The sequence below is a fragment of the Ambystoma mexicanum genome, chromosome 8, assembly GCF_040938575.1.
Source record: "Ambystoma mexicanum isolate Mex_15411 chromosome 8, UKY_AmexF1_1, whole genome shotgun sequence".
Lineage (NCBI taxonomy): Eukaryota > Metazoa > Chordata > Amphibia > Caudata > Ambystomatidae > Ambystoma > Ambystoma mexicanum.
In genome coordinates, this window is record NC_090929.1 from 1,404,515,750 (window position 1) to 1,404,540,674 (window position 24,925).

General features: G+C 44.5%; 1 protein-coding gene and 1 non-coding gene across 3 annotated transcripts in view; both read left to right on the plus strand.

Annotated features, from left to right (window-relative positions):
* Positions 1 to 24,925, plus strand: part of LOXL4 (lysyl oxidase like 4) — a 321,773-nt gene that overhangs the window by 47,845 nt on the left and 249,003 nt on the right. For both annotated transcript variants that reach the window (XM_069611542.1, XM_069611543.1), the window contains exons 2-3: positions 6,522 to 6,857; positions 20,273 to 20,451. In XM_069611542.1, the coding sequence (XP_069467643.1) occupies positions 6,569 to 6,857; positions 20,273 to 20,451 (468 nt within the window). In that variant the 5' untranslated portion in view covers positions 6,522 to 6,568. The remainder of the gene's footprint in view (positions 1 to 6,521; positions 6,858 to 20,272; positions 20,452 to 24,925) is intronic.
* LOC138474958 (U12 minor spliceosomal RNA) lies at positions 2,065 to 2,212 on the plus strand. The gene has a single exon (XR_011269169.1). It is a non-coding gene; the product is annotated as a U12 minor spliceosomal RNA (small nuclear RNA).

Genomic DNA, 24,925 nt, shown 5'->3' on the forward strand with positions numbered 1-24,925 from the left:
TCAGTCTTTGCCCCGCCCACATGGGCAGTCCAGCGCTGAAATGCTATGGCAATTCCCTTCTGAACAAGAGTACCAACAGCAACCCCATACACGTGTTTCAGCCTAGTTGGGCATCATCGGTGAGGTGAAGCTGTACCTCTCTGAGCACAGTGAGCAAGGGATTCACGTCTTGATGACCCTGGGAAACCTAGGGTGACTAGACCTAAGGCCCTTGAAATATTCAAAATGTAGTCATAGGCGCCCCTACATGTCTTGGTAACTGAAAAAGGCACTTCCCTTTTAAAGACATATACTGTGTCTCATCCCACAGGATCTCCTCATCACCCCGGGCCTCGTCTCCGCCCAGGTGATCCTCCCGCAGAAGACCACACCCACGATCAGGATCAGGGATCATCTACCTTTCCCTGGCCACCTGGGAGGAGACTTTACGCTGGGTTTCAGTGAGGGGTCCACGGGATTCATGACACATGCCTTACAACTGTTATCTCTGGCACCTCACTGTCTCCAGAGCCCTGGTGCTCTCGAAGCTGGACTACTGTAACAGCCTCTATCTAAATCTTCCTGCCTCTACTCTCCGCCCGCTGCAACTCATCCAGAACAGGACTGCGAGACTCGTCCTTGGCCTCAAGCCCAGGGACCGTATCTCTCCAGGACTGAAATCGCTACACTGGTTCCCTGTGGCTGCGAGGATTAAGTTCAAAACCCTCTGCATTGTCCACAAGCCCTTCTGGGGCCTTGGGCCAAAATACCTTCAACTCTCTCTTCCTAAATATCTTCCTTCTCGAGCTCTTCGCTCATCCGCCTCCAACTCCCTCAGGGTCAGCCGCTTCTCCAAGCAACGAGTTGGGGGGAGATCTCTCTCTGCAGCAGGGGCCTCCCTCTGGAACAGCCTTCCTGCCTCCCTGAAACTTGAGGAGAACCATCTCCGGTTCCGGAAGCACCTCAAAACCTTCCTCTTTTCTTCTGCTTTCTCTCCCCCTCTCCCCTGCTAAATCACTGAAACTGCACTGAATCTGCAACTGGGCCACTCGCCAATCCCGGCCCTTGGCCCAGCCACTCTCCCCTGCACTGCCTCCCTGGCAACCCTTGCACTACGGGACTGTCTCGGTGTCCCAAAGCCCCCCTCCCCAGCACTTGTCTGCACTTATCCTGCACTTGCCACCAGCTGGCCCTTATTATTTATCTTGTATTTTACCAATCACTTTGTACTGCACTTTCCCCTCTCCCTTTCCCCCTTGCACTTTTCTCGTCCCCCCTACCCATGCACTTGCGCGATCTGAATGACACCTGGCCTAGTAGGATCGTTTGTCTGTCTCCCCTTGTTCCCCCCTCCCTGCCTCGTCGCGCCTTGAAACACTTGTGTATAGGCGCGTTACAAATGCCATATCATATCATATCATATCACCTCACTGGTGCAGAGAAGGGAAAGCATTTCAGACAGAGCAGGTCAGTATTAAAGGGGGCAGTTCATCAAACACATGTCCTCAAAATAAATAACATAGAGGCAAGAGATACAGTTTAAACTGTAATGTAGACTGTGGTTAATGAAACAACCAACAGATGTCCTCACAATGGGCAAGCATAATGTTCTGCAGCAGACCTTGCAGAAGTTGATTCTTTTGACCAACAGCATGATTTTTGTGGTTCTTTGAAAGCTACTTTTGGAAACATCCCTTGAATCCCAGCAGACAGGGTTAAAATGTTTTTTTCACGGTTACATTCCTATTTCACTTTTCAGAAGGTGTCAAAACGCATTGTAACTTTGTTAGACTATAGCCTCTAATGAATTGTTTTATGTTAGAAATCAATGCCGTGAATATAGAGTGAGAGTGTACGCACAAATGAGCAGATGATCTGCACACCCACAATCCTTTGATAATGAACTGCAAATTGATCCATGGTTAACATTTGAGTTTCCTCTGATGCAACGTGGACCCATTTAAATGTGGATGTATTGTGATTATGGTTTAAAATCGAACCACAGTTCACACCTTGCACTCCAATGAGCAAGTAAAGGCAGTAGTGCTCCTACGCCATCTTTCTTTGCAATATAAGAGTTGGCTGTTATCAAAATTTAATGAGTATGGAAAGTAATGATTCTGGGTCACTCCAGATTCTCACCCAAAAAGTGAGCAGAATATTTGAACAGGTGCAGGTAGTCATCTGGAGTACCTGCCCTTTAGTGGGACGTCTTGGAGAAATGATCTGCTCAACTCTCTGTTTGTAGATGTAAGCGCTTAAGGTTTGGAACCTGAGCTTCACCTCATCGTTAGATCACCAGTGTCTCAATTTTAGAGAGGGCTCTGCTTTCAATCAGCAGATTTGCAGAGGTGTGTGGAAATGATCTATATTGGTTGTTAGCACACTTGTTATGTCCTCATATATTGCTGATGTTCACCTGTTTAAGTGCAGCCTATGGAAACACTTTCCTCTGAGATGATGGACCACAGGGAGGAAGTTGTCAGGTCATTGCTTGCTTGTGGTAGCTCCTCTTTGAGTATCAGAACACCTGTGCAATTTATGAAGCCAGAGCTTTATTCCAATTAACAGCAAAACCTCCTCACCCTCACCATTCCCGCCCCCCTTACCAGTGAAATTTCAGAAAAGCAGTCACTTTTACCTACTCACCCTTCTCACTTATCAGGAAAGTATGGGACGCCACTTCAACTAGAAGCTAAATATTGTAGCACAACCGAAAGTTATGCACCATGGGGAGCTTGCCATTTCTGTTCCACACCAGCGGCAATCTGTATGATACTCTGCAAATGGCACTAACAATGTTGTTTCTAACAAATCTTTAACAAGTATCTCATGGATTCACTGTTAAGTGGGACAGATCAATGTGCCAGAGGTTTATGTAAAGGATGCAGGTTGCACGAAAGGGCCATCACTGGGTCAGGGTCTGGACCAAACAGGGCTCTTACTAGCGAGTTCCTATATGAAATTAGGACTGATTGAAAAAGGGGTAACCTGATCAATTTTCCTGATTTTGTATCAACTGTCCCTGGGATAGCTATTATGCAAAGCTCACCAAAGGGGATGCTTGGAGGAGAGGAAGAATTGAATTGAAGGACCTTGGTCCAAAACCGGTAATGCAATGGGCCTATGCAAATGTGCCGCCTATGTGGCTGTGAGACAATAGAGTCCCTAGAACCTCTGATGCTATACTGTGACAGCCTGTTGGAACTGCGATTGAAATATCTAAAATCCTATGATAATTTGTTGGATATTAGCAATCTTTCCAACACGTGGCATAATTTTATGAAGGGCAATGATTGTAACCTAATCTATTTTGTGGTGCTTTTTTATTTTATTTACGTGTTGTTGATATTTTAAAATGTTTTTAGAAATTGGTATTTCCTGTTTTAAATGATGTGCTATTATAAAGCTTTTATACTAGTACGATTTTTTGTAGGAAAATGACATTATTTTAAACTGTATCTGATATCTGCTCTTTTGTTTTAGTTGTTGTGACACTGTTTTACCCTTAATGGGATTTTCTCTGTTTGGATTTTGTGTTGTCTTTGTAATTTAATATTTGTTGTATATACACAGTCATTGGCTAAAAGTATATTAATAAAAACTGAAACTGAATGGGCAATGAAGAACCTATTCAATAAAACTTTAGCAAAGGAAACACATTCACAATGGAACAAGATAATGGGAGACTTGATGCACTCACATGAATGATAAAAACCCAAGGCAATGATTACTGACACAAGGGATGCTGGCCAGAACATAGTATTAGCGAAAATGAATTGGAAGTATCAAATGCAAATAATATCCAGCATGTCAAAATGACATGTAACGTAAATGAAAATCATATGCAACAAGTTAAAATAAAATAAAATGAAAGGTAATTGCAAATGATAGACAGACATGTAGAATAATAGCTTTCGCTGACATGGGTGAGATAATATGAAAGTAGTATTTAACCAGTTCAATGTGAAAAGCTTTAAATAAAGTTGAATAGTCCAAAGGTGTAATAAATGCTGAGAGTTCAAAATATTCAGGGGGCATTCGGAATAAAGATACAACAGAGGCCATTCAAATTGAATACTGTACACTTTAACTCCAACACAAAATCATTCTTAAAACATCACACTATGTTTTGTCAAAATGGTCATTAGGTGTCACTGTCAAATAGACCCTGCTTTATTTACTTCACACAAGGTAAACACAGCTTGCCAATAGATCTACCCTAATATAGCTTTGCTGAGGATCTGATTAACTCCATACGTTTTCTAAAAGAAACATGGAATGGGGTAACCCAACCCCAATAACCTCTTATTATTCACCTACAACTTGACTATGAATATAGATTTTCAGCACCTGGTACCTTTTCGCAATAACTTCACTTATTTACATTGTCTTTTAGAGTCATGTGGGGGTTATATAAACAGTACTTAAGGGGGAATATCTTCTGGGCCAAGTGCTAAGGTCTTCAGGTCGGGTTCCACCAAGGATTAACTTATAGTACAGGTGGGAGCTGGCTCTATCACAGATCTTTCCCAATGACTGAAGACCCTTTCTTCTCTGGTCTTCAGACACTGCAGCCGGTAATGTTCTGCGATGGGATGCCGTGGCAACCTTCCTTTCCCTTACAGTTAACAGGGCTAGGGGACTGTGGTTCACAGGACCGGCAGCAGTAGCAGAAGTGTTGCAGATCTTCTCCCTTTCTTTGCCTGGTGCTGAGGCTTTGGAGAATCAACAACTCTCTCACAATCCAATGTGGACTGCGGCACATCAGGTGACACATTTACCTTAGCCGCGTCCCCACAAAGGCAATGAACTCTGATGGTAGGATAGGATAGGACAGGACACATAGCAAAACACTCAGAAACAAGGCCTCAGTGCAAGTCCCATCTCGAAGCACCACTGGATGCAGGAAGAGGTTCCATGGAAGAGGGTCTGGAAAGCGCTTGGGGATTTAGCCAAAGCACGACACAACCACAGGCCCCTCAGCTTTTCAACTCTTTTCGAACATACCAAACACAGGGTTGACGAAGGATGTAGCAAATACCAAACCCGGGGCAGAGGGTGCAATAACTATACATATTTGACACAAACAAAGTATGTGACTGGAAAGTGGATGAAAAAAACAGGGACATTGAAATTATTATGATGTAAATCCAAAGATGCGTAAACCAGTTACACAATGTTTTATGATAAAATAAAGTGAATTAATTAAGTAAAACATCAACACATGCCAGGTGTACCTGCAGGGCAGTATCCGGTATGGGGATGGGAGGTCCTCTTCCACAAGCCAGGAGATCTGGAAAACGACTAAATGTTAAGTATAGGAGAATAACCAGTGCTGATAAAAAGGTTTGAAAAATTGCAACATGTGTTTTACATTTGAGCTGACAAATAAGCAAACACAGATCAAAGATGGGGAATGTGCAGAGTTGGTAATTCTGATGGGCCATTCTGAGCTGAGGAAAGTTCCAGCTCTGCTGAGTCATTGTCCATTGAAACACATTCTAATCCATGATATTTCTGTCTATGTATTTCAATGCACACTATTTCTCATCAACTCTCTAATGTGAAAACGCAGCTGTTCCTTTTCAAATGAATGGTTCCTTGGTTCCTTTGTTGCCTGCGCTTAGGTCAGGCCTTACAAGACTGCAGTTTCAGAATGTCCATACTGGCACTCTCTGGTATCAGATGCCTGTCAGGGCCTAGGTGTACAGAGACCAATATTTCTGTGTTGCAGACATACTGTTCATACAACCTGTAGTCTGCTGGAGGCTACAAATGCATTAAAGTGTTGGAAGTGCACATTGATTGGTCTTACATGGACGTTTGTCAAAGGACAATGGGCCCTGAAGAAAATATAGCATAACAAATCCCCTGTTTGAAATTCAGTGAAAAAGCTTTTGTTAAGCCAGAGTTAAAATGATCTGATTCATCACAGCAAAATGCAGGAAAATTCGGTAGGTGTGGAAAGATACCACAAACTTAACTCTGTGTCCCCTCTGTTTGCTTAGCTCGTGAGCCCACACATAAAATCACAGCAGTGATCAACAATTAATTGACAAAGCCATGCGGGTTGACACCTTTGAAGGGTGACTCTAAATTAAGATTGACATCACTTCTCACACCCTCCAAATTTCCTGGGTTTTGCGGCAATGAATGAGATCATCTTAACTCTGTCCTAGCTAAACAATGTTCACTGGATGCATGTGGATATAAACTGAGATATTCAATAAATATCAGGGCAGGCATTCTTGTGGTCATCTGGCTTCGAGAAGGCTGCTATGCATCTTGATCTGACATGGCCAGAATGGTATGTAAGGCAAACACAAATAACAGCTTGCAGTCTCTAATACAGGTATTACATTTTATTATGTCAGGTGTCGCGAGTGCATCAACGTCGCCAAACGTCTATTGGGAGTGCAATGTAACCAGCACATTGGTAGTTCTGCGGTTGCCTTTCATTTTATAATATTATCACTGGCTAAATGGTGGAGATGGGTTTACAAATTCAATTTATACTAAAGCGCTGCATGTATTTTCAGGCATTGCTGTGAAGAGAAAGTCTGCTTCATCACGCCACGGAAACACCATGGCATTCACCATGACGGGGTGGACCTGTGCCCTGCTTTTTGTAATGATCTGTTGGCCGAAGTCAAGTTCCCAGCAGCACCTAGCAGGTGCACCCCAAATTCAGCTGCGTCTGGCAGGGTCTGGAAGGAAGCCCCACGAAGGACGCCTGGAAGTTCTCTACAATGGCGAATGGGGCACTGTATGTGACGACGACTTCAATATACAAGTGGCGAGTGTTGTTTGCAAGGAGCTGGGCTTCGAGTCAGCAATAACGTGGGCACACAGTGCTAAATATGGCCAAGGGAGTGGTAAGTCGAGCTGATTGCTTCATAATCACGATTCATTCACTCCTCCAGAAAAAGAGGCCATGGGGCAATTTAAAGCTTCAGTGTATGCGTTTTCCACATGCTAAAAAAGAATATAAAACGATTATGCTAGACCAGGATTCACTGTAGAAACTAGAATGAAAACCCACTCAACAACAGACACAACAAATGCCATAACAATCTCACCATCAAGAAATGATTGTACAACATTGTACAGCCCTGTGGTATGAAAGAGTATTGATTAGACCAGAAAAAAAGAATTGTTCTTTGCTTCAGATGAAAGAAAATGGAGTGCAAGCATTCAATCCAATCTTCAAGTGGGCAGAGCTCAGCCCGAGCAGTGTCCAGAAACTGCTCTTACTCCATGGCCCTGCTGGGACTCCGTGATCCATTTCTATTAATCTCACTCTGTGTATCAGTCTCCATTTGTGCAGTTATATATCTTACTTTCTATGTGTAGCTCGTTCTTTGTGTCTCATTCCCAATGAGTTTCCCCTTCTATTCGTCTCTCTCCCCACACACCAACACCAACACTCTGGTCATGTACTCACTCCCTCCTTAACTCTCTGTGTACGAACCTCTTTTTCGGAGCCTAAGAGCATTGAACACTGAAACATCTGTCAGTGATTTCGATCGAAATCTCAGTGTAATAGTTTACTCTTTATTCATCAACTATCAGTTTGATTCTGTCAGCCTAATGCAGCGATCTCTCAAAGACGGTCATCAATCCCAGATAAATGTTGTTCTGCTTGGGCACCAGTATTGTGATGTACAACATTTCACGGGCTTCACGAACTCCAACATTTTGCAGAAAATATAGTGAGGTTAAATTATTTTCCCAGAATCATTTTATAATATTTTAACCCACTGTGCAATTTAGGCACTTGACCACACGCAATATGAGCTCTAGTTCGTACACATGTGTTGGTTTTCACTTTCAAGAAAACAATCTTATAGAGTTCACTTGCAAAGTATACAAATCACACAGTAGAGAAACCTGCAAGGTATACATCATATATCAAACATGTAAATTCAAAAGAGTTTTCTTCTAGCCTAAGCTTCGCCTTCTGAATGGACAACTATAAGACCAAGAATTCAAAACAATGCAAGTCTGAAAAATCGCCTCTGTTTTGCACCACTTTCTGCACTTAAGAAACTGTGATAAAGTCATATACCTAAAGTGCTGGGTTGACACAATCTTCCAGCTTGTTATCATGCATGGCGTTAAGAAAATGTCTATAGCCACATGAAAGCAAACCCTTTTTTCCCATATAAAATAAGCTTTAAAAGAGGTACTCACTTTCATTGTGTAGTAAAAAGGGCCATATTTGGTAGCAGGGGCGTTGCTAGGGGGGGGGCTAAGGAGGCTATAGCCCCTGATCTTTTGGTTGTAGCCCCGGATAGAATCTCAGGAGCTACAGCCAAAAGACTAGCCAGCCCCCAGTCCCAACAGAACCCACATCAGCTTAGCCCCGGGTCTTTTCCAGACCTAGCAACTCCCCTGTTTGGTAGGTAACTGGAATGGCGTGGGGGCTTCCAATCTACATCCCATCACAGTTCCAGTCACCTAAATATTACCAGTTTAGAGTCTCAGTTTTCCAGAGCAAAGGCTGCAGCAGCGTAGTCGTTCATCGAGTGCAGTTCAATTATATGCACCCAGTTTAAGCTTGCCGCATAGCTGGGTACCAGTACCCTCCTTCAGCTTGGAGACGTCCAGATGCTCAACATTGTCAAAAATTAGAAGTGCAGGTACTGAGGGGCCCATTAGGTTCGCCACATTAAAAGCACTGTAACTGTTTCTAAACAATGTCTCATGATGTGTAGTCAGTTGTGGTCTAGGTTATGAGTAATTGGGGGAATTCTCCACAAGCCAATGCCTTTCTTGAGCACTGTTAGAGATACCACGTGTCTTACTTTATCCCAGCCCTACCAACCTTGCAGATACAAAGTCTCTCCATTACCCTGTAGGCAGTCAGCCTATGCCTATAATTAATTTTCAGACCCAGGGGCAATATTACTATGTAGTGTCGGGAGTTGTAGTCCAGGGAGGTCAGGGGCAGTACCAGGCTGTGGGGAGGGAAGTGAGGGGAAGGGAAAGGCAGCCTGTAACTGGAAGATGTTGAATAAAGATGTGGAGAATCGTAATCCATCTTCGCCTGGTTTTGTTCCCGTGCAGCGTGGCGCGCGGGTGTAGCTTGTCGACTGGAGGTCCCGGTCAATGCATAATAGCCCGATCTTACAACTGGCGACAAGGACGACGGCCTGCACATGCGGCCGTTCCCACGGCAACCCATTTGCTCACGTCGCTCTCAGCAGGAACCTCCACACCGGTGCCAACTCGCTGTGGAATGGGTGCCCAGCTTGGGGGTGGTACTTCAATTCCTAGGGCGACAGCAGTGAATGAGGAGTACTCTGTGGCAGTACGGGACCATGTGGGAATCCACCAAAAGGCAACGGTGGTCATGCCTCAAGGTGGTGGCCATTTTGCCTACCAGGGGGAGCTTCAGAAGTAATAGGAAGGGACAAGATCTGGAAGCATCTAGTGGAACGGCACATAAAAAGCTCTGGGAAGTGCAAGAAGTTCCCGGGAGGGGGAGCAGTGCTCATGCCTATTCAAGTGGCTGCACCCAGTGGGCCCTACCCACATTGGACCGGACAATCCAGATACTAATTGGGGGAAGCACGGTGGTCTGCCCACAAAATGTCAGATCAGGACATCCTGGCCACATTAGCAGTGACCCCACAACAACAGGGCAATCAGCGAGTGGAAGACGACCTGACTGTGCAACTACCCGGCACATTCAATGTCACAGACACTAGTAACATGGGGCCAAAATGGGCCAGGTGGGTCAGAGACTTCAACCTGTATGCAGGGGCAATTGGCCCAGTGGAAGATGCACGTCACCAGGGCCTACTAAAACTAGCGGCGGGCCCAGCCACCAGAGACATAATAGATGAGTTCCCAGCCTACTCCATCGACATGATCCAGGGCCTCAAGACAGCGTTGGTCACATACTTCATGCCCCACACCAAAGTGGACTACGAGAGGCATCTCTTCCACACTACGAAGCAGGTGAAAGGGGAGATGATGGATGCCTTTGTGATGAGACTATGCAGCAAAATAAAACACTGCGATTTTGCAAATTACTCTAACACTGAAGCGCTACGCTTGCAGATCATCGCTGGGTGTGTCGCAGTCATTCAGGAGGACATTATTATAGAAGGCAAGGTCCCTGGAGGAAATACTCATGCGGACAAGGGCGGAAATGGCTATTGACTCACAAGTAGAATCATTTGGGAGCCAAAAAGGTCAGATGCCACAATCCGACAGTGTACACAAATTAGCAGGAGCCTCCAGAGCACCTGGCAAACCTTTCTGTTATCGAGGAAGCTACGAGTACCTACATGAAGGCTCATGCCCAGCAATTGGACAATGCTGCTCAGACTGCGGAGAAGAAAATCACTTCAAGTCTGTGTGCCGCCTAGCGAGAAGTCTCAGTCAGGAGAATGACAGAGGTCCATCCAGCAGATTGCGCAGAATGCCCACCATAACGACCACTGAAAACTCTCACACGGCTGCACAGCCTTTACTAAGGAGAAAGGAAGGAGAAAGGAGAGACCACGGATCAGGTGAGGAGAAGCACAGAAGAGAAAGGAAGGAAGAATGATCAGGGAGGGATATCAGGCCATATCTGACGTCCTCAACAAGACCAGAATGCTGCTCGACGTGCCACGTCCATTATCTAGTTGAACAATCACCGACAGACACCGAACAGAGTTCCTCAGAAGGGGAGCAAAGAAGAAAAGGATACCTCTATGCACTAAGGAATGCAAACACAACCAAGCACAGCCCCATGCTACTAATGCAGCTGAACAAGACACATACGGAATTTATCATTGACACAGGCTCAACAATCAATGTCATCAGTGAACAGGTGTACCGGTCATTGCCACACATGCCCAACCTCCGTCCAGCGAAAGTAGACATCTACCCATAAGGCTAAAAAATCCTGTTGAAATGCTTGGGGCAATTTGAGGCGCACTGTCGATACAAAACATAGACCATGGACATACCAGTACACATGATCTCCACCCCTACAGGCGGCGGGGTACATCATGAGCTTCAAGAGAGCAATCAAAATGGGCCTAATTCACATCTTGTACAAGCTCATGGTAAAAATATCTAGCGACAAGTGGAAGAAGAGCTATACAAGCTGTTGAGCCAAGACATCATTGAACCAGTGTTGAGGCCCAGGCCATGGGTGTCGCCTATTGTGCCCGTCCCAAAGAAAGGGTCAGATACTATCCGACTATGCGTGGACATGAGAAGGCCCAATAAAGCCATCAAAAGGGAGAAGCACCTAGCCCCCCACATCACGGACATGCTTAATTTACTGTATTTTCAAAACTGGACTTGAATAATGGGTACCATCAGCTGGCCTTAAGCAGGTACATCACAACATTTGTAACCCATCTAGGGATATATAGTACAAAAGGCTAAGCTTTGGCGTCTGGTTGGCAGCGTGGCGCAAGGGTGTAGCTTTATCGACAGGAGGTCCCGGTCAATGCTTAGCAGCCCAATCTTACATACTATATGTCTGTGGCTGGTGCATCACACCACTAATGGCCACATTATTAGCCAATAGAGTGCATGACTGGGTTGCCCTGCATAGACAATGCTTGGTTTAGTGTGCATAGCAATCAGGCCTGCAAATTCACACCAACCCATGTTTGTGCTTTGTCTTTCAATGACGTCTGCTTTTGTATTCTGTTTCTCGCAGGCATGCATTGAAGATGAGTTTGTGGGCAGAGGATGCGAACGTACCTTCAAACTGCGCTCATCGTTTTCTGATAGGGATGCCAAATACAATAACAGAACATAAATTGAGCATTTGAAGTGCTTATTAACACAGTGCAAACAGGAAATTGAGGGTGTTCTACCCATGCATGCAAGCATTAATACTGCCAAATAATGAACTTCCACCCAATGCAAATATAGGGCTCTATGTAATTTTCCTGCGTTCTGAAGGTTGCACATAAAAAGGACATGCCAGTGTTTTTTTTTTATTTGGGGGGTTTCTCTCTTCCCCCATCAACCCCTTTGCTCCTCCCTATCCCCACCCTCTCCCCTGGGATTACCTGAAAATCAGGGGTGGTGGGTGGGTTGTCCCCCGAATCCCCTCTCTCAGCCCCCTCCATAACCCCCCTCTCTCAGCCCACTCCTCATCCCACCCCTCCCCACCCAAGACTCCCCCAAACTAAAACACACACAGGCACACAACACACACTCCAAAACACATGCACACACTTACCTGTTCTCCTCCTTCTCCGCTTCCGGGTCCTGGTGAGGCTATCAGCCCCTGTACACTCGTATGTGGCAGGGGCATGACAGATGGATTTAGAAAGACCGCTCCATGTGGTCACTGAGCGATATTTCTAAATCAATTTATTTTCCAGTCGAACAAAAAAAAGGTGATTTGACCTAAAGCGAAATATAGCCACAACTAAGGCATATTGTGTTGTACACCAAGCAAAATTGTCTTTAAAGTAATATAGAAGAATATACTACAACACAGCTCAAAAATGGCCTCCATTTCTCCTAAAATCACGGTCCAAACATAGGTTTTGAACATCCAAGCAATTACTTTGCATCAGCACTAAAGCACTGTCACTTCCGGCAGTTTCAGCATTTCCATTTTCTGTAGATCAATGTTCTATGCTTTTTTTCCTTGCAAATGCCATTTATTAGTTATTTGGGGGGATCAAGATCTTAACATGGTCATTAAAAGTTACTAACATCTTCCTCTCTACATTGAAATCTCCATGTCATTCTTCTCTGTGCGGATGTATTCCATCCCTCTCCCCAAAGCATTCATTTCATCTTCCATCCACTGTCAACTAATACAATTGCTTTTTCACAACTCAAACCTACTACTAACCCTTTATGAACATCATTTTTGTAATCGCATTTCTGCAGCCAAGTTGAACATTTATTTACTAAGGTGACCATATATTGAGCCCATTGTGAAAATATACCAGAGCTTATGTTCACATTCTGCCCTACTTGGCGTTTCTAGTGATTTCCACTTCTGAGACACTGCGATTCTTCTTGCCCGTAACATTGCTTCCCACATCCTTGGTAGCCTGAGTTCTTCTTTATTGACGGAGGGAATACCTGATAACATCTGGAGAGGGACCATTGTTAGCTCTCCGCCTGTTAAATCTTTATTCCAACTCAGAAGTGGCCCCCCCAATAAATGTGGATTTCCGGGCAATACATCCACATGTGGAACCGCAAACCGTTTTACCACATTCTCTTGGGCACAGCAGGGATACACCATAAAACATTTTGGAAAGCCTTCGAAGGTCTCTGTGCCATCCATGTAACAGTTCAAAGTGGGCTCCAGGGCTAATTTCAATAAAATGCCATGCAAGGTAACTGCAAATATTCTTCTCCATGTCTCCTCTGAGATTTCCTCCCCCACCAGATTAACCCACGGGAGTTTGAATTTCTGTCCATCTCCTATCTGGGAGGTGATTAGAGTATTGTAATGTTTAGACAAGATCCCTTTTCTGTTTTCTGCGTTAACTATTACTTTTTCAAATGATGTCAAGTCTCTAGTCAGACTGTAATTCCACTTTTTGTCTGTTGAAGATCCTTTGAAGGTCCTTTGAAGATCCTTTGAGTCTCAAGTAGTCAAAGAGCAAAATGACCCCCTGACCCAATTATTCATGAAGGGACTCGAATTCAATGAAAGAACCCTGACCAAATAGCTGTCCTTCTCTCGTTAGACCTCTATTTGACCACTCCTGTGTGTGATGAAAAGCCTGTCAAGCAATATCGAATGGGGGACCCCAAACTGATATCAAGGGTGACGGCCATGATGAAATGCTTTGATTTCAACATTCTTCTTCCAGAAGACCAACAGAACTCCCAATGTTTTCTAGGCAGGATAATCCACAGGTATTTAATCAAGTGTGTTTCTACCCATATCCCCAGAACCACCCAGACTGTGTCCAATATTTAGTCTGTTGGCCGGATCAGCATAATGCTAGATTTGCCTACATTTACCTCGAGGCCCGAGAAGTGCCCAAAAATGGAAATTTGAAACAGAAGAGTGGGGAGTGAGTTGTGTATTTCATCTAAATATGCCAAAATATCTACAAACGGAGACTATTTAAACTCTGTTTCTCCACAAAGTATCCCTTTTATGCCCTGGTTTGCCTGTATCGTTATCGCAAGAGGTTCCATTGAAAGGGCCTAAAGGAGCTGCTAGGGGGCATCCCTGTCTCGTTCCCGTGGTCAGGGCTATCGACGATGTTAGAGTCTCATTGACTTGAATTCTTGCTGTCTGGGAGCTATAGAGGGCTGATATCCAGTGCTGAAAATTCTTCCCAAAACTATTTTTTCTAGTACCATTGTTATATAACGCCATCAAGTGAGATCAATGCCTCGACTCAGTTGTTTTGTGATACATGCATAAGGTCAATGGTTTTCCTTATGTGGTCTGCCCCTTGCCTCCCTTGCCTCCCCTTTTATATAACCTACTTGATCTCCATGAATTAAAGATGGGAGGACACCCTCATTTCGGTTTCCTAGAAACTTGGCAAAAATGTTCACTTCAGTTTAGCAGGGAGATGGGACTGTACGTGACACAGGAGGAGGGGTCTTTACCCGCCTTATGTGTAACCACTATGATGGCCCCTAACATAGTATCTGGAAGTAATTCCACTTCCAGAATGTCATTGAAAACTCATAATTATGGGGCTACTAGAGTTCAGTACATTTGATCATCTCCTGGCATTGTATACCCTTCATGTTTTTAATTATCTGGACTACCTCCTCTGCCATAACAGGCTCATCAACTACTTCGGGGTAATCCCTCAGTAGGCCTAGCATAGGGATTGAGTTGAGAAACTCTGTTGTGTGAGAACCATTGCCCTCATATTCAGATTTATAAAGTTGTTCATGGAAGCTCCGGAACTCATTGCCTACACTTTCAGGGTCATAAGTCAAGTCCTCCCCTGCCCTTGCTGCTTGTCACCCATTTGGATTTATTTTCCTGCCTCCGCCTCCAAGCCAAAATATTATCTGCCTTATCACCTGTCTCGTGGTACTTTTGTTTTAAGAACGGAAGCATTTTTTAGGTGCTGTGTACTAACAAGGTCTTAAGTTGCATTTTGTACTGTCTAACCTGTGTCATCCATGTTGGAGACAGACCACCACTCTGGTACACCCCACTGGTTGAATGGCTTCAATGTTTTCCTTTAATGCAGCTTTGACATGTTGTCTTTCCCGTTTCTTACCTGCCCCTATCCTAATTAGAGTCCCTCGCAAAGTTGCCTTGAAGCCGTCCCAAAGAAACTGGAGGAAAGCCTCACCTTCATCATTTAACTTAAAGCAATCTTTGATTCCGCTGAAATAATTTGCAGTGTCGAGCAGGGTGTCTGACCAGGGGATGGGAGCCCCTTTTGAATTGGAGACCTAGCCTCTTAGGGAAGCATGTATCAATATGAAATCTATTTTGGAAAAGGAATCGTGCAGTTAAGAAAAGTAGGTCAATGGGGGATCCCCCTCAGGGGATGAGTTGAGGAGTCCATCAGACCTAGTTTGTGGTTAATCTGATTGAACCATTTGGCATTGTTCATCTGGGTTATGGTTAACAGTGTCGTTTGGCCTCCTCCTATCCCTTATGGGGTCGTGGACCATGTTAAAATCCCCACCAATCACTAGTGGGCTCCCCACAAACCCTTTTACTTTCTCTTTAACCCTATCCCAGAATGTAATCTGTCCCTCATTCAGACAATACACAGAACCCAGTGTTACTGTGTTCCCTTATATTTGTCCCATTACAAAAAATGTAACAACCTTTGAGGTCGCAGAGTGCCTTATCCACCACCAAACCATTCTTATTAAATATCACTGGTGCCACCCCATTTTATTGTGCCGATGCTGACGAGTGGAGAACCTCCCCAACTGCTCTTGATTTCAAACGCAGTTCCTTTCCCTTTAACCAGTGCGTTTCCTGTAGACATAGCACATCGAGCTGTGATCGCTGAAATGCTCTTACTATCAATGAGCATTTTGTGGGGGATTTAGCTCCTCGGGTATTAAGATAACCCATCACCAAATTTACTTCAAGACCTGCTATCAAAAATGAAGTGTGAGCCAAGTCAGCCTGGCATCTTGCGTCGTCGTGCATTGAGATGATTGAAAGTGCTTCTGAAATTACCCAGTGCAATCCTCCAAAACAACTTAACTAACCTAATAAAAATAAAACCCAAAGAAAATCCCTGAAATCCACCCGGCTGTACTGAGCACCCTCCCTCCCCAAAGGGGGTCCAGTCCCTTTGTGGTATCATTACGAGTTTTGGACTAGACCACCGGATGATCACTATCATCCTCACCGCAGTCCCCTCCGGTGCAACTATTGTGAACATATTTCAGAGACCCGACTGAAATAAGCCAAGAGGGGTAGAACGCTCTTTTAACATTAGTGGAACATTAACCTCACCAAAACCATAATAGAGACACACCTCCCTTGTGCCCGGCCTCTTCCTCCCCTCTCCGTCCTATAACCAAACCCTAGGATTACATCAAAATGTGAATCAACAACAGGAGTAAAGATCGAGAAAGACCAAACAAAAACTGGAAGCAGCTTTCACGTGGGCATCTCAAGTGTTGCCCCTGGGTGGGTATTCAGCTTTTCAAACTTCCACGAGCCTGGCATACGTCTTCTGTTAGCCGCCTTGGTTCTCCATGGCCCTTCCCTGACTGTGCCCTCCGAGCCTTGGTCTGTTTGCTCCGGTTTCCCCATGAGTTCCCCTGCGACCCTCTGAATGTCCTCTTCGGTAATAAATTTATAGCTATAGCTTTCAAATTCAAAAGAGAGAGAAAGGGATACCCCCATCTATATCACACCCCCTTGCCATTCATTTTGTAAGTGGAGTGCACATTCTGCGTCTTGCTAGGGTGAAGGTAGATAGGTCTTGAAAGACTGTAATCCTGTTGATGCCAAGCTGTATCGGGCTTGCTTTCTGAGCCTTGTGAAGGATTTTCTTTTTCTCTGGGTAATTATGCAAACAGGCCAAGATGGATCACAGCCCTCTGGTGCTGCCTCCGGCTCTATGTGCCCTATCGATCTTGGGTTCATCAATGGTGTCATCGCTGAACAAGAGTTTAGCCACTTCATGGCTTGATCTCCTTATCTCCCTTTCTGTTTCCCCATCTTTTCCAGGAAAGCCAAATAGTCTCAGGTTGTTTCTCCTTTCTCTATTTTCAAAGACAACCATTATTAAAGTAATTTCCATTTCTCTCCTTTCCAATTCCGATAATGTCATGTCCATTTGAATTTCCATCGTGTCCAGGGATGATTGGTTGTTCTCCACTCCTTGCATTCTCTGTTCCATCTTTCCAACTTTTTGTTCTAGTATGTGCACCATGACCTGAGCTGCTGCAGTAGCCCCAGGCATAGACTTATGCAAGCAATTCAATTTCTTCAATGAGCATTTCAAGCCAATAAGGGGGTGGGGGGTGGCGATTGGGCCTTCATACCCATAGTCTTACGTACTATGATCAGTTGGAGTTTTTTGGGGGGTCACCCTGTAGCGTCGGTCAGGGGCATTATTCAGAAAGGACCAAGGTGCAAGATGCTACCATATGGCCCCCAAGATGACAAAGGGTTTGGGGGCAGTATCTAATATACAGGAGCTGAAAACTGTCCCATGTGAGTCTTTACTTCTGTCTTCCCACTGATGCTCACACGTGCCCTTTTAACAACAAAGATGAGTTTCTTTGGGGTCTGGCCAGTCCCAAGGCCTATGCCACAGCTCCACTTACTCCAGGGATCCTCCAAGCTTGGGCTCTCTCCGGGGAACACGATCCCTGTCCTGCATTTGCTATGCCGAAAGGTTCCAGAGAGTTTCTATATCCTGGGACTGTAGCTCCAACCACTATGGAGGTGACTGGAGTGCCAGGCACTGTACCTCTAGGCCCTCTTTGTTTTTATTTCCTTCTGCTGGATACCCCTCAGATCATGCACTGGGCCGTTCCGCTCTGCGGGCCCTGGATGGTGTCTGCTAGGGAGGGGGGAGACCCTCACCCACCTTTGATGTCGCTCCTCAGGAATGTCCCCTCAGTGCTCCTTCACCCTCTGAGCTGCGCCCTATCATCGGGCTCTGCTTGCCTCAGAGGGGCGGTGCATGTCGTGACTGACTGCCCATCTCCAGTATCCCAACTCATTCCCACTGTTCTTGTGTGGTCTGGGGCGGGTGTGGCTCACTCTCGAGCTAGCTCCTGGAAATCTGCAGAGTGGCCATCCCATTCTCTGTGTGCTGTGGTGCGGCTTCTATCGATTACCACCGGATCTTAGTCAGGGGATATCTCCTCAGAAATCGGGCCGATGCCTGTGAAATTCCACCCATCTGTGCCCCAAATGGTCGTAGTTGATTTAGTCAGGTCTCCACACTCTCGGGGGATGGTAGTCTGAAGTGGGGGTTCTGTCCATTTTTTGACCCATCAAAGCATGAGCTTAGTGCTAAGATGACTACCATCTGCACGCCACCTGCTGGCCTCCTAACGTGCTTTTTGTTAGGCTTTGAAGACGGTCACTTCTTGTCTCTCAGTCCTCTCTTCTCACGTTTGTGAACATATTTTATCCACAACCCCTTTAGGCTTTGTTTCATAATTGTATTCCTTCTCTGTCAACACTCTCTTTTGCTCTTTGTGTATCTTCTTTAGGCTGGCTTGTAGCTCCATCAATCCAAATTCTGACTTTCCCACTTGCTCAATTGTTCATAATTCTGGTCCTCAACCTACCTCTGTGTTATGGAGACACCCTGTTGGAAAGCTCTTATCATTTGTCAAGAGGTCATGCGTAAACATAAGTTCTTAAATATACGGTATGAGTAAAGTAATTTAATGTTTCCTATAACCCTTTCTACCAATCTGGGTTTGGTCTGTTGTTGTAAGGAAAAAGGTGTGAAAATGTGTATATATCCGCCAGTTTTTCTCTGGTGGATATATAAACATTGTTTCTCTGCCCTAAAGCCGCTTCACCCACATCAGGCCTAAACACAGAACCTGCATAGAATCCATTTGCATCTTGGATGCTCTCTTGGTTCTTATTGACCTGCTCAATTCCTTTTCGAGCAGTTCCTGGTAAGGCTGATCCTACTCATGTGTTTTAAAAAACAACCTAATCCCTTACCATGTCACAGAGGCAGACAGCTTTTTATAATTCTAAGTGGATCTGTCCATAAGCATTACCTATACAGTCCAGTGGAAGCCTGTTTTCACAGAGCGTACTGCATGTCTGACAATTAAATAACTGGTGGCCTACATATGTAAGGAGTTCTATGATTAACAAGCATTGGCAATGCCAACAGTTTAAGCATCTGTGGAGGCATGGGAAAGGCCAGGAACAGCAACAGTGGTATTAACTGGACAATTATGGTAGTATCTGCAAAATGGTGCATGTACCTGGGTATCTAATAGTGGTGCCTGGTAAATGCCTAATATTTATACACAAGCCAAAACTGTTGGCTTTACCAATGCTTGTTTTTAACAGGACTTCAGTGAAGGACACGCATAGTGCTTACAAATTGAGTGGCTGAAGGCAGACTTTGTCAAGATATTTTGATTAGACTAGTAGCAGTTTACAACTCCAGACAAGTACTTAACTCTGAGAAGACTGCTTTGAAGAAACCCTGCCAAGCACTTCGAGTGCAACGTTTGATGGTAAGGCTTGATTAAAACAAGCTCAAAGAGTTCCCATGAGGAGGTGTTTTTGGGCGGGGGCGCAGGAACTGGCTGGGAATTGCCATAGGGATTAGCATAGCCATGGGCAGTCAATGGGTGGGCAAATAACCAAACAACTCCTACAAGCTGCCTGGCCCTCCTCATATGCCATTTCTCCCTAGCTGTAGTCTTACAAAAAAGTTTTGGCTTATAGGTGTCACAAACGAAAAATGAACTATCATGCAAACTCTGTGAACAAGCATTATATGCTAACCTAAATGGAGAATATGTGGATCATACAGATACAGGTGCTTTAATTAATGGGATATGAGTAGACGTCTGGGACATTTCTGCAGTGACTGCAGACATGCACTGCACCACCACTTTCATGTCTGTATCCAGGTGTTTTAGACTACAACTCCCATCAGCCACAAGTAGTATAGTCAATGGTGAGGGATCCTGGGACTTGTACTGCAAAACATCTGGAGAGCCACTGGTTGAAGACCCCTGACTTAGACACTTTTCTGCCACTGTCCAGACCCTCACTTTATACATCTACGTTTCCTAAGCCCACCAAACATAAAATGTAAAATAGCTGTGTATGCGACATATTGGAAAAACTGAGCAGAAATGATGCTTCTTCGGTTCTTGTCTGCAGGTCCCATTTGGATGGATAACGTTCGATGTGCTGGTACCGAAAGCTCGCTGGCCCAGTGCGACTCCAATGGCTGGGGCGTGAGTGACTGCAAGCACTCTGAAGATGCTGGTGTGGTCTGCTCGGAGAAACGGTCACCCAAGTTTGAACAGGAGAAACAGTCATTGTCCCTCGGTTTGAAAGTAAGATATTGCTTTCTTGGCATCATCCAGAATTGCTTTAAATTTTTATTAAGAAGAATGCGGGCTCCATTTTTTCAAATATATTCATAATCACATTATAAAATCAGCAACAATGTTGCAAGCTGGGCTATTTTATCAAAGTGACAGTTATCAAGCCAAAACAACTTTTAATTATGGTGTTTGTAGGTTCATATTTGTAATGAAAAGATGAAATTACAAGTACAAGCTTCCAAAATTCTGAAGGCTAAAAAACCCGAACTGGGTGAAGCTGCTCTTGATGACATGGGGCCAGATCGCATTTTTCTAGAAATGCAGTATAAATCACATCTCATTGTCTCCGTATAGGATTTGATGTGTTGGTAGATGTACCAAGATATTAGTATGCAGATAGAGATGTGCTTGTTCATTTCTGCTCAGGATACTGCCCAGGATACATGCAACACATTGCAATGTTTGTGTTTTGTTTATCATGATGTTTTTACAGTGTTGCAGACCAACCATTAAAACACCTCTTTTTTTACAAAAAGGTAAATTGACACTTTCGTTTTGGGTTATGTGAGGAGTCAGAAAGGAAAGTCGGTCACAAGTCGGACATGTTTTTGGTTAAAAACATTTATAGAAAATAAAAGGGGTTGGGAAAATCCCTCTGACCCCGCTCTAAGAGGAGATCCCTACCTGGACCAAAATTAAGCATTTGTCTGCGTCAGAATGTCCAAAACAAAACTGTCCTGTGTCCAAACTTCTATTCTGACCCTCACACTAAAACTAAACTCTAAGATGAAACATGACATGTCTTTAACCTTGGGAGGTTTAGAAAAGTGTTCACAAATGAGTAAATGGCACCAACTCAAATGTTCTTCAAGGATAAAGGTCCTTGCCCCAGAGCATGGTTCTTTACCCCTGGATTCCTCTTTGTTCTTTGAAGTTTCACATACAATAATTCCTTGAGCCCTTTTTGACCCACAACAATATTTACATGCACACATTGACTTTACAATTATCTCTCTTGAACACCTGCTTCACACAATCCTTTTCTAGTCCTAATGTTTCCTCTTGGGATCTCTGTTTCATAAAGTTCTTGTGGCCCGGTAAACTCTGCTGCCAAGACTTCTTGTTTTCACAAACTTGCGATTGCCTGGTATACTCTCCTGCCAGAGCTTCTTGTATTCACACACTTGTTATTGCCTGGTATACTTTCCTGCCAGGGCTTCTTATATTCACAGACTCTCCGCCCTTCCCCAAAGTTGCACAGACACTTTGTTTGCATATATGTCCTCTGGATGTATTATCTGGTCCTGGGTTTTCCTGTGTTCGCTCAATTCATATTTATCTTCTTGAAAGGGTTTTATTTGAAAATGTGTTCCCCCTTTTATGTTCATTCCTTCTTTCTCTCTCGTTTGCTTGTTGCTCAATTAATTGCAATCAGCATGGATGCCTATACACTATGGAGTCCCAACCACCTCTGGGTAGACTAACTGGCTCTCTGATTTTCCTGGATTCACCGACGGTCAACCAGAGTAGCGTTTCCGTTTGCTCCCTTCTTGTGACTGCTTCTTGTTGGTTTATACAGTCCTTGCAGCTTTCACTTCACACACCTGCTTTGTTCCAGGCTCTGGTAAGTAAAACGCTGCTCCTCTTCACCTTTGAACACCCAGGAGTCTCTCGCTATTTTCTGACTTTCCTGTAGCGTGTCCTTCTAGTAGAGCAGCCTCTTCTTTCTTCGCTGGTGAGCCGCCTAGCTCCAGCATGCTGGTACTTGCCCATTGGACTTTTCAGCTTCATGTTGAGATGCAGCTCTTTTCCTCCAGCAGCAGCAGACCCTGATTCTCTGCTTAACCTGGGTTTTAAACTTACCGTGGGTACAGGTGTGTACCGGGAACCACAAGAGTATGCACTGGGCTTGTGGCCTTTCAGCTCGGCATTGCTCGATTCCTCTTCCTTGTTTCAGTATTTTGGTCATTCTGGGAGAATGTCCAGTTTTGGGGATTGATTTGGAAAACTTAAATAAGTAATTCCAGTTGTCTCAAATGGCGAATGAGTTTTGAATGAATGATAGATGGAGCTGTAGAAGTTGACCTCCCTATTCTTCATGGGAGAAGGAGTGGGTGTATCACAATAGGCCATGAGGGTAGTAGATATTGTAGGGTTATTTTCAAGAGTAAATGGGGGATACAATATTTCACCCAATGAAGCCATGAGATCCCTGTAGATGTTGTCTCCGCACCCCCATGTAATCATCCCTCATACAGCCGCCCCCAGGGTCAGGGTCAGGTAGTGGCTGCCGTCCCCTGGCCACATGGGAGGAGGTCACCGTTGGGAAATCAGTGATGACTCCATCAGGTTCTCTCAACACTTCCACAAAAGCAAACTAACCATTTCAAGTTATTGGACTGGCTTTAGTGTGAGTTGTTGCTTTATCCTGAAAACAACATTGGCACTTCAGAAGTAATATTCAGAAGTAATAGTTGATTCAACAACAGAGTAGTTCAACTAACTCCCACGAAGCAAGCAACTACAGACCACTGCCATGAGCCTTGTCTTCAGTAACTGATCAAAACATATGTTTCCCAGAGACTATTGCTGGTCTACACACTTTAGTTGTGGGCAGGAATATGTAACATGGTTATGTGAAAAATATGGGTGGGTGAATATTTAATCTCTAAATTGGATTGCTCAAAATATGCCTAGATGCCTGTTTTTTTCCTCCAAATGCTGTATTCTCCTCCTGTGCTCTCATGACAGAGGACTCTGAAAATCATAATCAACTGTCATGGCATCATAGTAGGATGATGCAAGATGTTTTTGCCTTCCTCTGGGTCTCCTCGGAGGCAGACAAGTTTGGGAGTTGCAAGTATGACTGTTTGGGAGAGCCGTGGCTCTCGGGCTTTAAGTGGACAGTGCCGTGCTCTGTCTTTTACGGGAGGGATCTGCAGGTGCCACAAGCTCTGAGACACGTACCTCCGGGGGTGGGGCCACGAAAAGTGGCTACACGAGGTAGGTAGTGTATTATGGCAGGATGCTAATTTTGGGAGGTGAGAGAAAGGGAACCTGGTATTTTTCATTGTGTGTATAGTTCTTTCATGCCTCCACTAACTACACTGCTGACCCATTAGGAAAGTGCAGGGGGCAGGAAAGAGATGAAATGGGGGTCGTATACAATATACAATTTATCAACTATGAGATGTATTCCACCTCGGGCATCCAACCAATATCATAGACAACTTGAGCTTTGCTCTCATTATCTGCCAGATGTAACTTTTAAACCTGTGTGGAATATATCTCTGCAGTAGGGGTGTCACGGTATTAGTTTTATGACGGTACAATAACCTTCTTGCCAAATGACGGTATATCATGGTTATCGCGGTATAGCAGGTGGACTTAATTAATCTTAACAAATATTTTCTAAAAGGTCATAAATTGTCAGATTTATCATCACAAACAAAACCAGGCACCCAGGGCCAGAATTGGGCTTTTCAATATGCTTTCCACTGGAATGCCACCCCTTGCTTCCACCAAACACAAACACACGTGTGGAGAGGAGGAGGTGGGGGGGAGCCCTGCTGCCACTGGCAAAGCAAACTGAATAGCTTTTCTTAAGTGGTCATTTAGGCTTTTAGCTCCCCCACTGGCTACTGCTGAAGATGAACATGTTGCCATATTGATAACCTGCATGCCACAGATCAATGGAGTCTGATGGTAGTATATGCTTGTGCGCAAACACACACACATGCACATGCACACGCACTCTCTCTTTACGTTACAGCCTTTAGTTTACTTCCGGGCCAAAAGGTGTTCAGTAATCACGAACATGTTACCCTTTGGTATGGCAGCAGGGAATACCCACAGAGATGAGTAAATTTCGCAGTTTGACTTATTATATGTAAATTCAATGATAGAACCAGGGAAATCCCCCATTGTCATATGTTTAGAAAACATTATCCATTATAAATATATAAACCCCAAAGCCGCCAACCCAAAGTCTTGGGAGGATAGCTCAGCGGCAACGTGCATGCCTTGTAAGCAAGACTACACGAAGCAACACAGGTTCGATCACCGGGTCCGCGCTTAGAAACCTCTGGGAGTTTAAGCACGTTATAAATACGCAACTAAGACAAAAACACTTACCAACTAAATAAACAAAAACAATTTCTTTAACAGCGCCTCGATGCCCTCGGGCTGGGTGAGCACTTTAAAAAAAATGTAAACAACAAAAAAAAGCAAACCCTTTTCCTTCTTGGCACCGTATTTATTCTTCCTATTGCTAACATACTGATTTTGTGTCAGGCACGTGTGGTTTATGGAATGGCATTAAAAACTGCTCAAACTGAAACTACTTGGCAGACGGCACATCCAACAGTGCAAGACCAAGACTGCGCAGCACTTGCTTACTGCAGCCTTTCCAAATCAGATTGAAAAGCACACTTAACGGTATGAACGGTATACCGGTATAAACAATGTGACGGTTATTATTGTT